The 13,666-nt window shown below is 36.4% G+C and overlaps 2 protein-coding genes across 2 annotated transcripts in view; both read right to left on the bottom strand.

Moving 5' to 3' along the window:
• The window catches only part of LOC139479737 (uncharacterized), a 132,948-nt gene that overhangs the window by 93,546 nt on the left and 25,736 nt on the right, over positions 1–13,666 (bottom strand). The gene's annotated exons all lie outside the window — the stretch shown is intronic.
• Positions 1–13,666, bottom strand: part of LOC139478318 (multiple epidermal growth factor-like domains protein 11) — a 34,377-nt gene that overhangs the window by 7,840 nt on the left and 12,871 nt on the right. The window contains exon 8 of the mRNA XM_071260743.1: positions 1,115–1,249. Within this exon, the coding sequence (XP_071116844.1) occupies positions 1,115–1,249 (135 nt within the window). The remainder of the gene's footprint in view (positions 1–1,114; positions 1,250–13,666) is intronic.

The raw sequence follows: 13,666 nt of genomic DNA, 5'->3' as shown, positions 1-13,666 counted from the left end.
TGTTCCATTTTCATAATCAAGAGAAGCTAATCTTCAATGGTTTCAATACAAAAATATCCTATACCTTATTCTACCAACCAACGGTAAATTTGTGAACATGGGATACACTGGTAATTATATTGATGCTAAAGAAAAGACTACACACCTATCTGGCAAGAACTTCAAAGTTGGCTCCAAGGTATAGTTAAAGTACGATTTAATTTGTCAGCTACACATTTTTCTTAATTTTTGTCACAGAAAATGTTATGTGGATCTAATAAAGGTAATTCTAACGGTGAACGGTAACAACATAACACTGTGTATACATACTGCTATTGTAGAAGCTGTAACGTTATGGCGGGTTAACGGCAAACACATTACACTGTCTCTACATACTGCTGTTGTGGAAGCTGTAACGTTATGGCGGGTTAACGGCAAACACATTACACTGTCTATACATACTGCTGTTGTAGAAGCTGTAACATTATGGCAGGTTAACGGCATATATAACATTGTCTATCAATACTCCTGTTGTAGAAGCTGTAACGTCAAGCCGCAACACTCATATTACATTTCACAAAATGTGTTCAAATGCTATTAACCAATCCTCAGCCAAATAGCTTACATTCAAATGTAATCGAAAATTGTTATTGAATAAGAAGTCGAGCTAGAAAATGACAAGAAGCGCTACCGTGTTTCGTTTTCGATATTCAACTGAACAACACAATGCCGAGCACCCCACTTTCCACATAGCATTCATCTTTACATCTCCATACCATCACTTGCATATAAAACATCATTAAATATGTTCCAACACATTCTATCCATCTTCACCGCATAGTTCTAATTCTATATACGTATACGTAAACTGAATTGAGAAAGAAGCCGAGATAAAGGACTACAGTGAAACCGCTGCCGGATTTCGTTTGTGATCTGGATTCCTTATTCAGTGATTCCTTTTTCTTCAAATAAAATATACAAATTTAGATGTTTATTGTTGAGAAAGGGAAGAGTCCATATCATATATATTTTTAAAAAATGATCAAAATTTATTGAATCCAAAATGTACAAATGCCCTGTAAATCTGATAATAAACATTGAAAGGGTGACCACAGCTATCTGCGGTATTGATTACCTTGCTGACATGTTTCTCCAGCCCACCCAGACTGGCAGCTGGAGCACAACCCGGTCGACCTTCCGCACCTGGTACCTGCACAGTTCGGACTGCAAGACACTGCACAGCCGGGGCCATAGAATCCTGGCTCACAGTCTGGAGACATTGAGGTACATTGTATTTAGGCTAAGTGTATCAGACACTGATATAATTACAGACAAACAGACAGATATCCTTTTTTAGTCTCACCTTTGCATACATTTGATTTAACAAAACATATAACATACAATGTTGTGATACTTAAGCAATTCCTTATGGAATTATGATAGACTATTATTAATCAGATATAAATACAACGATATGCGAGCTACACATACTGTCATGTTCATCATAATGCTTTTTAAAGTTTCATAAGGCCCTGGATGCTTTAACTCTAAAATTGAATAACCTTTAAACAAGGGGCGTATGAGCTCTTTGAAATCTTCATAGAGAGCTCATGCTCAATGGTACGTCAAAAGTTGTGACATTTACACAGCACAAATTAAGACTGCAGCTGCTGGAATATTGTTTTCTATCCCTCTTATCATACAGTCTTGTGGATAGTTTCTTTGTCACTCTGAATGTTTACGCATAGATCAGATGAGGCGGTGTCACTGGTGTCTTCTATTTCTAGTTCAGGTGGGCAAATCAATGGTAAAGAACTGGCTATTTGGTCAGAATTGAATTGTACACAAAGACAAAAATTAACACACCCTAATATTTGTAACAGTCATGAAAGATATAATTATGGGAAGAATTATGTTTTCTTGAGATGATGTAATCAGTCTTGCGTGACGAAAGCTCACAAGCCATGCATGGTATGCCCGTGCAGCATGCTACCCTCGAGTACCTCTAAAAGCAGTATAGCCAAACGTTAAAATTGCTTCCTTAAGCTCGGTTTTAAACAGTTATTCCATGGCATTGTGTGACCATGGCATGCATAACGAAGGAATGTCTTGTAATGCCATTGGTCGGAATTTTGGGTATCATCACACTGTCGTTTTGTCGAGAAACCTGCTCAGATCGGTGATGTACAAGACCGTCCCAGATCCGGAAGACCTCCTGTGATGATACATCGCGAAGAACAGGGACCTTCTTCATCTCATACGCCGAGAACCCTTTTTAACAAGTACAACAGCTATGGTTGCCCAATCGTCGTTTCAGCACCAGAACCGTCTGGAACCGGCTGAAAGCAGCAGAACTGTGGGCTAGACGAGTCATAAAGCGTCCCTTGTTGAGAGATCACCACAAAGTGCTCGTTTAGCATGGTGTATTGTTGAAACTGGAATCTGAGAACTTGAAGACGGATCCATTGGTCAGACGAAAGTCGCTTTGGTCCACGTCTGTAGCGACCAGAACTGGGATACGACCTGAACTGGGATAAACAGTCCACAATTTCGCAAAACCCCATTTACTGCGGTAATGCTTTCGGTTAGCTCTAAAACACATGGCGATATATATGCGGAGTATGATTTAGTTTATATTTTGGGGGGGGCCGTACTGAATATGATCTTTTGTATATTTCCATGTCCCATTCCAAATAAATAACGCACATTAAATTCTTCACTATAAATTGGAAACATCTTTAGTTATTATTATTATTATTTTGTTATTTTGTACTTGACAAATATTCACACGCCTTTCTGTGCGGCAATTCACATTTATGCACAAATGTCACAGTGTCTGTGCGATATTTCTTTTAACAAATTATGTTATAATTAGATCAATAATTGAAATCAAGGATGTGTTTCTACATCACATTGTGGTCACAATAGTGTATAGAATGTAATGGAATCGGCTATATTACAAGTAAAAGCGGTAACTCGAGGGGTTTATGAAATATTTCGGATTGTGGCCGTTAAATAAAAGAGCCCCGACACATTATGCATTCCATTTAGATTTTGTTTTGTTTGTAACTGTAAACATTTTTCCGTATTCTGTTGTTTGTGGGCCAATTTAACGTGCGGTCTCCTCCAATCCCACGATCTGAATAGAAATGCAAAACATGTATCCTCATTAATTTATTTAATGTAACTGTGCTGAATGGAATCCTTGTAATTCACACATGAGTAGATGTGAGAAATCATATTTATATAATTTCAAAACAATTATTTCATTTGCCTCTGTATTTAGACAAGCTCTTTCCACTTCTTTTAATTAGTTCGATGGGTTAATTGTATATGGTTTGCCAGAAGATTGAGGCGAAAATTACACAAGATGAAAGTGTTTTATAATTCTTCTTTACAAAGTTACGGGGAAGTACACAGGTACATCGGACATAAAATATACATTACTCAGAATGAAACGCGAAACATGTTATATACATCATTATAAATGAAAGACGCGGGGGAGTATGTATATCGGATATAAACTATACATCACTCAGAACGATAGATAACGATAGAGGGTTTGTATCGGATGTATTATATTTTACATACTTCAGAATGCTTTAGATGCAGACCAATGTAAGCTTTGAAACATGCTAAGAAGTATCCAAGCTTGATATTGACGATTGTTTCAGAATGGCATTCTACCCACATATACAAGTTAGTGGTAACCTCAAATACCTCCTTAACTTAACCCTATCACATATACATGATGCAGGTAATGCAAGTTCAGAAGTTTGGTGTGCAAATTTATAATAAATGTATAAGTATAAATGTAGAACTAACAGATATAAGCGGTAAGACGGATATGACTCCTCATGCACGCATGCATGCACCGGTAAACCAGACCTAACAGAAAGGAGTATAGAGTTACTCCATAGTGTTTTAGGAACCAGGCAGCTTCAATTTGAAATAAAGGAAAGATATATTGAAGCAAGTCGAAATAATATATTTATATATCTATCCTAAAATCATGATGATCCATGGACAGTGCATTGTGTATGTCTATGTTGGGCATTGCTTAAAATATACCCATCGCTTCGCTTGTCATGTTAGGCGACAATCGCTGGTTGGTTGGTTGGTTGTTTAACGCCGCACTGAGCAATATTCCAGCTATATGACGGCGGTCTGTAAATAATCGAGTCTGGACCAGACAACACGGACAATCCAGTGATAGACATCATGAGCATCGATCCATGCATTTGGGATACGATGACATGCATCAACCAAGTCAGTGAGCCAGACCACCCGATCTCGTTAGTTGCCATTTACGAGAAGCATAGTCGCCTTTTAGGGCAAGCATGGATTGCTGAAAAGACCTATTCTACCCCGGGTCTTCACGGGCACCACAATCGATGGACCGGGTGGGCATGCTTGTATAGTGACTTCGTTAATTGTGTGTCATGTACCCCGATATAAATACATGTAAATAAACGATTGGTTTAAGTATGAACAACGTCCCACGCCGACATGTACGATGTCTCGCAATCAACCAAATAAGGAACCTGACTACCCGAGGCTCGTTAGTCGCCTCTCATTATACGATTCTAAGCCGGACTCCCCATCCGATCATGGGAATATTACCTGCATGGTCAGCTTTGCTGTTACTGGTTCTTGCAGTAAAATGTTGGTCCACATGGGCAGAGAGCAAAATAGTGATTGATATTATAAGCAAACATCCAGCACGTCGGAGGACCTTGAACCTCCGATCCATGAAGTCACCTGGTAAGACAATTAAAATTAAGCATGTGTTGCTGGGGACCCCTTCTACACGAAATCAACTGCCTGAGTGGTCTAGTGGATAGACGTCTGCAGAAGGAGTGAGTAAGTGGGTGAATATGTATTTACACTGCTTTTAGCAGCATTCCTGGAGTATCATGGCACGGGACACCAGAAATAGGGTTTACTCATTGAACACATGATGGGAATCGAACCCGAGCCTTCGACGTGACGAGCGAACGCTTTGACCAATAGGCTAACCAATCGCACCCCAGACAGCGGAAGGTAAACTACACGGAATAAGATAGTACCCGTGCTTGACGATTGGCATTACGTGGATAAACGTGGATAAACACAGTACATATTCTGTTTTACAAAACTCATGTAAGAATCCATGTATTACCTTCACCCTCACTGGGTAAATACAAGAATTTCTGAATTCTGACACACCTTGTGTAACACACTTACTGGTATAATATTCCCTAGAAAAGTAACAATCATGACCTCCCTCAATATTTGCTAAGTTTGTGGTCCTAATCACTTTCAAAAGCTAAAAATAATTATAAATATTCAACAGTTATTAAATTTTAAATGTGTTATGACGCTTCTGCACGGCTTAATTACAGTAATACAAGGGTAAATATCTAATCGATAATTAATAAAAATCAGCTACAAGTATTCCATTATTTGTACATGTGAAAGGGCTATCCCATTTCTGGTCAAAGGGACATGAGTGATAATATAGTAAAAGGTCTCTTATAAATAGCAGTATTGACCCATTACATTAAGATTCTGCTCATAAGTGCGAAATATTATTTACTATCATCAACCGACAAGAAATCTTAAGATTCCATTAAATGTAGATTTCAAAGGCATTATCCCACTTCTGGTCAAGGTGATATGAGTCATAATATAGTCAAAAATCTCTTAAAATTAGAAATATTGACCCATTACATTAAGATTCAGCCCACAAGTGTGAAATATTATTTACTATCATCAACCAACAAGAAATCTTAAGATTCCATTAATTGTAGATTTTAAAGGCATTATCCCACTTCTGGTCAAGGTGATATGAGTCATAAAATAGTCAAAAATCTCTTAAAATTAGAAATATTGACCCATTACATTAAGACCTTTGTTCATAGGTTTGAAATGTTATTTACTATCATCAACCGACAAGAAATCTTAAGATTCCATTAATTGTAGATTTTAAAGGCATTATCCCACTTCTGGTCAAGGTGATATGAGTCATAAAATAGTCAAAAATCTCTTAAAATTAGAAATATTGACCCATTACATTAAGATTCAGCCCACAAGTGTGAAATATTATTTACTATCATCAACCAACAAGAAATCTTAAGATTCCATTAATTGTAGATTTTAAAGGCATTATCCCACTTCTGGTCAAGGTGATATGAGTCATAAAATAGTCAAAAATCTCTTAAAATTAGAAATATTGACCCATTACATTAAGACCTTTGTTCATAGGTTTGAAATGTTATTTACTATCATCAACCGACAAGAAATCTTAAGATTCCATTAATTGTAGATTTTAAAGGCATTATCCCACTTCTGGTCAAGGTGATATGAGTCATAAAATAGTCAAAAATCTCTTAAAATTAGAAATATTGACCCATTACATTAAGACCTTTGTTCATAGGTTTGAAATGTTATTTACTATCATCAACCGACAAGAAATCTTAAGATTCCATTAATTGTAGATTTTAAAGGCATTATCCCACTTCTGGTCAAGGTGATATGAGTCATAAAATAGTCAAAAATCTCTTAAAATTAGAAATATTGACCTATTACATTAAGATTCTGTCCACAAGTGTGAAATATTATTTACTATCATCAACCGACAAGAAATCTTAAGATTCCATTAATTGTAGATTTTAAAGGCATTATCCCACTTCTGGTCAAGGTGATATGAGTCATAATATAGTCAAAAATCTCTTAAAATTAGGAATATTGTCCTATTACATTAAGATTCAGCCCACAAGTGTGAAATATTATTTAATATCATCAACTGAGAAGAAATCTTAAGATTCCATTAATTGTAGATTTTAAAGGCATTATCCCACTTCTGGTCAAGGTGATATGAGTCATAAAATAGTCAAAAATCTGTTAAAATTAGAAATATTGACCCATTGCATTCACATTCTGCTCACAAGTGTGAAATATTATTTACTTTCTGCAGCCAACCAGAAATCTTAAGATTCCATTAATTGTAGATTTTAATGGCATTATTCCATTTATGGTCGAGGCAATATGAGTCTTAATATAGTCAAAAATCTTGTAAAATTAACAGTATTAACCCATTGCATTCACATTCTACTCACAAGTGCGAAATGTTATTTATTATCTTCAGCCGAGAACAAATCTTAAGATTCCATTAACTGTAGATTTTAAAGGTGTTATTCCATTTATGGTTGAGCGAGGAAGTGACTATGGTTTTATGCTGCTTACCAATATTCCAGCAATATCACTGGGGGACACCAGAAATGGGCTTCACTCATTGTACCCATATTGGGAATCAACCCAGGTCTTCGGCGTCACGAGCCAATGTTTTAACCACTAGGCTACCCGACCGCCCCCACTTATGGTTGAGGTGATATGAGTGATAAATAGAGGTTATCACGCGAGTGTGTTTGGGGATGGTAAATATCCTGTATTAGGAATAAACATTGTATTTAGCGAGCCTTGGCTTGTTAAATACATAGTAATTGATATTTCTCCAGATTCTGATCGCTGAATGACAAGGGCGATGCCATGTTTGTTTATAAACAGTGAAAGTAGTCCCAACTTGACCTTTGATATTTGCATCTTTATCCGCATATGACCCCAACGGATATCGTTTTTATCCATTGGCTTTATTCTGCTGAGAAACCTACCCATTATATGATAATACAGTATAAAATCTCATAAAATTAGAAATATTGACCCATTCCATTCAGATTCTGTCCACAAGTTTGAAATGTTATTTACTATCATCAGCTGAAAGAAAATCTAAAGATTCCATTAACTGTAGATTTTACAGGTGTTCTCCCTTTTTCTGGTCGAGGCCACATAAGTAATAATATATACTGAACAACAAAAGTTCCTGTGACATTAAATAAGATTTAATGCAAAGTTATGTTTTTTACCAAATCTGAAACAATTGCTGTTTGCAACAGATAAAAGACTCCTGTAAATGTTCAAATGGTTTAATTTGTCATACTAAATGTTTCTGAATCAGCTCCAAGTCATATGGTCTATGGCGAATGTGGTAGATACCCGTTATATATTTGTTCATATTTACGTTTACTCAGATACTGGCTCAAAATAACAGAGATGTCGCGGGAACGAATCCCAAGAAAATGCTACGAAATGCTTGTCTATCGTGATAGTGTTGCTTACGTAACCTGGGCATCAAACATTAAGCATTTACTCTTCTCTCACGGATTTGGATATGTTTGGCTAAATCAAAGCGTTGGAGACAAAATGTATTTCCTTAGCTCTTTTAAGCAGGTAGCAATTGATATGTTTACTCAAAACTGGAGGTCGTCACTAGATAACAGTACACGCTACGACGTCTATAAAACCTTTAAATATTGTCTAACACAAGAGGTTTACCTGCATACTATAACAGAGAGAAAAATTAGAGACACATTTATTAAACTCAGGCTAGGGTTTAATGATTTGATGTGCAACAGGGGTCACTTCTCCTCTATTTCTAAGGATATGCGTTTTTGTCCATTCTTCGAAAACCATATTGAAAACGAATTACACTTTTTGTTTATATGTCCAATTTACGACAACCTAAGATTGAAATATATGCCTGATATCACTAAGAACCACTATTCCATGAACAAAATATTATCTTTTAATGGTATCCCTAGTCAAAAATTAACTAAGATATTACAATACATCTATCAAAGTCTACGAGTGCGTAGTAAATTACTTAGTAAATCCGATATGTCCAGAAATAATTAGTTGTTTTGAAACTTTCGCATCTAGATCAGGAGTATCTACATTTAATTTTTGTCGGTTTGTTTCTACTAGAAATGCATATACATTTAAATTGTCAAATTGTCATGACATGATGAGTATATTACTGATAGATCCTTTTGTATTGAACGTCATGCTATGGCTGAAAGCCTTTGCGACGTAAAACTTCATATTTCCATTCCATTCCTTTTGTATTCCTTTTGTATTTCATACTACTACTGCTGTCACTGTGGTTATTACCACTGTTATTACAATACTTCTATTACATGTCAAGCATCATATTGGTTATCCAATAATTATATTATGCGCTGTACAGCTGTAAATGATATTGTTTATCGGAATGTGTATATGGGCCAATGGCCTTTCATACAATAAAGATTGATTGATTGACTTCAGAAAATGCGTGATTTCATAAAAAACATGAACATGCCAAAATGTCAATTTACAAATCAATAGTGTGTGTGTCCACCTCTGGCTGCAATGCAAGCAACACGTCTTCGTCTCATGGAATATACCAGGCGTCGCACAAAGTCATGTGGGATATCTGTCCATATCTGCTGGAGCATGTTTGAAGTTCCTGCTGTGTCTCTGGAACACGTGGTTGACGTCGAAGGCGCCGATCCATCTCATCCCATATGTGCTCGATTGGTGAGAGATCAGGGGAGTGAGCCGGCCAGGGGATGACAATTACGTTGGTTTGTTGAAGAGAATCCTGAACAAGTCGAACAATATGAGACCGGACATTGTCATGTTGAAAGGTAATGCCTGGGCCATGACGACGACAAAACGGTAGAACAACAGGGCCAGTGATCTTGTCGCGGTAGCGCTGTCCAATGAGATTTCCCTTTACCACTATCAAACAGGTCCTCTGTCTTGCTGTAATCCCACCCCATACCATAATGCTGCCGCCCCCGAACCAATCTTCTTCCATAACAAAACGATTGAAGTAACATTCACCTTGACGTAGGTACACGAATCCGTCCATCGCTTTGGCTGAGGTGAAAACGAGACTCGTCAGTGAATAGAACTTGTCCCCACTGCATGGCCGTCCAGCGTAGACGCTGTCTACACCAGTGTAGACGCTGTCTACACCAATGTAGACATGCTTGACGGTGGTTTCCTGTCAAAATGGGACTTCTGGTGGGTCTTCTGGCGACAATCCCTGCACATTTGAGGTGGTGAGGTACGGTTTGTGAAGATATTTGTCAAAGGCCAGGGATGCTTCTTGCAGTCACTGTTGCTGGCTGAAATCGATTTCGTAGGTGTATTGTTCAAATCCAGTTGTCTTGTCGATTATTGGTTACGCATGGCCTGCCACTGCGAGGATGGTCTCTGACTGCATTCGTCTGTTGCCAATGTTGCCATAAACACCAAATTGCTCACAGGCGCTCATTTTCGGACAAGCGGGGCATTTCGTAATGTGGAATAATTGCGTAAATTTGTTGTTTTTCTGAGTGGTTGTTGTCAGCACGATGCTAAACAATGCACATGGAATCCAGTTAACACACATGTTTTTATACCCATTCTTGGGTAGTGAAATGCATGGGGCTTGCATAAAAGTCAACTTTTGCATCGAATGCATGCTTTTCTGTAGCAGTTGCGTTTTTGTGACTAGATTCCATACATGTACTACAATATTGAAAACCAAACTTCACTTGTTTGAAAAATACACTAAAATATTGGTGTCACAGGAACTTTTGTTGTTGAGTATAGTACCTGGCAAATGAAATGAGAACAAAGAAGTACTGCTTATTACCATAGTTAATGTAGAGATCTACTTGAATGTTGAGGTAAAATGTACATATTGATAATCTATGTCAGGCAGAATAGTTTCTTTTAGTCTTTGCTTCAGGAGTTCACAAAGTATTAGTAAGAATTAGTCTTCAGGCGAATCATATGTCCTGTGATGAAAATATGAGGGCTATATTGAATTTTACTTATCGCGTACATGATGACACTTTCAAAGACATGTTAGGAGGGGTTACTTTGATCAGAAACATTATTCTTCAAGGTCAAATTGTTGGTTCTCAAACTCGCTCCAAGAGAGCATTGCTACCTTTTATTGGTGAATTCTCACACAGTTTATTTGGTGCCGCCCTGACAGCGACGTGAACATAATACGACAACATATCAATATCTTATCAAACAGAATGAGAGCTGAAGAAGCAGCTTTTAATGTGTCACAGGATTACATGGGTTTGTACATATTTAAGGCTAATGACAGAATGGATGGTTTGAAGCAAGGTATAATTCAAATAATTCCAGTAAAGTAAAATTATTTTTTTCTGCTACAACATTAACAATATGAGCGAATGACCTTGCTTAAATTTACACTGAGGTTCTCACACCCTTCATAGAGATAGTTCCTCCTTGGAATTCAAGTATCAACAATCTCCTGAGCAGTAAGAGATCTGAACAGACAACTAGTCAGTAGTAATTAGGGAATCATCTTGTGACATGTTTATGGCTAGTGTATCAGGTCAGGTCAATTTCCACTTTCCCAAGTTTGGCTTTAGCAAGTCTAGAAATAGACAAATACACATATCCATGGAAGGTGGTAATACATCAATCTATACAGATGTTCACAGGTCATAATCAACCTAGGACATTTTATACACAATATCATCATACAATCTACACTAAATGGAATGTTAAGATTTCTTCTTGGCTGATGCTAGTAAATCACATTTCAAACTTGTGAGCAGAACCTGAGTGTTATGGGTCAATGTCTAATTTTAAGAGATTTTTTGCTATTTTATTACTCATATCCCCTCGACCAGAAATGGGATAACACCTATAAAATCTACAGTTAACGGAATCTGAAGATTTTCTTTTGGCTGCGGATAGTAAATCCCATTTCTAGCTTGTGAGCAGATTCTGAATGCTATGGGTTAATATTTCTAAGTTTAAGAGATTTTTTACAATATCATTACTCATCTCCCCTCAGCCAGAAATGCGATAAAGTCTATAAACTCGACAAATAATGGAATCTTAAGATTTCTTCTTGGCCGATGATAGTACATAACATTTCTAGCCCGTGAGCAAAGCCTGAATACTTTGAGTCAAGATTTCTAATTTCTTGTCGGTTGATGATAGTAAATAACATTTCAAACCTATGAACAAAGGTCTAAATGTAATGGGTCGTATTTCTAATTTTAAGAGATTTTTGACTATATTATGACTCATATCACCTTGACCAGAAGTGGGATAATGCCTTTAAAATCTACAATTAATAGAATCTAAAGCTTTCTTCTCGGTTGATGATAGTAAATAATATTTCACACTTGTGGACTGAATCTTAATGTAATAGGACAATATTTCTAATTTTAAGAGATTTTTGACTATTTTATGACTCATATCACCTTGACCAGAAATGGGATAATGCCTTTAAAATCTACAATTAATGGAATCTTAAGATTTCTTGTTGGTTGATGATAGTAAATAATATTTCACACTTGTGAACAGAATCTTAATGTAATGGGTCAATAATACTAATTTTAAGAGATTTTTGACTATATTATGACTCATATCACTTTGACCAGAAGTGGGATAATGCCTTTAAAATCTACAATTAATGGAATCTTAAGATTTCTTGTCGGTTGATGATAGTAAATAACATTTCAAACCTATGAACAAAGGTCTAAATGTAATGGGTCAGTATTTGTAATTTTAAGAGATTTTTGACTATTTTATGACTCATATCACCTTGACCAGAAGTGGGATAATGCCTTTAAAATCTACAATTAATGGAATCTAAAGATTTCTTCTCGGTTGATGATAGTAAATAATATTTCACACTTGTGGACTGAATCTTAATGTAATAGGACAATATTTCTAATTTTAAGAGATTTTCTACTATATTAATACTCATATCACCTTGACCGGAAATGGGATAAAACCTACAAACTCGACAAATAATAGAATCTTAAGATTTTCTTTTGGCTGATGATAGTAAATCATATTTCAAACATGTGAGCAGAATTTGAGTGCTTTGGGTCAATATTTCTTATTTTAAGAGATTTTTGACTATATCCTAACTTATCTTGCCTTGACCAAAAATGGGATAACACCTTTAAACTCTACAATTACGGTAATCTTAAGATTTTCTTTTGGCTACTGATGGTAAATCACATTTCTAACTTGTGAGCAGAATCTGAATGCTATTGACCAATATTTTTAATTTTAAAAGATTTTTTGCTATTTTATTACTCATATCCCCTAGACCAGAAATGAGATAACACCTATAAAATCTTCAGTTAACGGAATCTGAGGATTTTTTCATGACTACTGATAGTAAATAACATTTGAAACTTGTGAGCAGAATCTGAATGCAATGGGTCAATATTTCTAATTCTAAGAGATTTTCTACCATATTATTATTCATATAACCTTGACCAGAAATGGGATAACGCCTTTAAAATCTACAATTAATGAAATCTTAAGATTTTCTCTTGGCTGCTGATAGCAAAGCACATTTCTAGCTTGTGAGCAGAATCTGAATGCAATGGGTCAATATTTCTATTTTTAAGTGAGTTGGGTTTAACACCGCTTTTAACATTATTCCAGTTATATCACGGTGTGTCAGCTTAATGTGCGAGGAAAGCCCGAACGAAGTGATGGTGCTGACAAACCTAGAAGCATTATTGGGGTGAACCGGGATTTGAACCAACCATCATAGGTTGCTGGCGGATCAAAGGGACGCAACTCTGCACAGTGAATCGCGGCGCCTTAGACGACACGGCCACCTGTGCCCCCTCTAATTTTAAGAGATTTTTTACTATATCATCACTCATCTGCCCTTGACCAGAAATGGGATAACACCTTTAAAATCTACAATTAAGGAAATCTTAAGATTTCTTCTTGGCTGATGATAGTAAATAACATTTCAAACCTGTGAGTAAAGCCTCAACACTTTGAGTCAAGATTTCTAATTTTAAGA

Source organism: Haliotis cracherodii, unplaced genomic scaffold (genome assembly GCF_022045235.1).
Source record: "Haliotis cracherodii isolate W230 unplaced genomic scaffold, xgHalCrac1.p SCAF_4, whole genome shotgun sequence".
NCBI lineage: Eukaryota > Metazoa > Mollusca > Gastropoda > Lepetellida > Haliotidae > Haliotis > Haliotis cracherodii.
The sequence above is the reverse complement of the archived record's forward strand: the minus strand, read 5'-3'. Positions and strand labels throughout refer to the sequence as shown.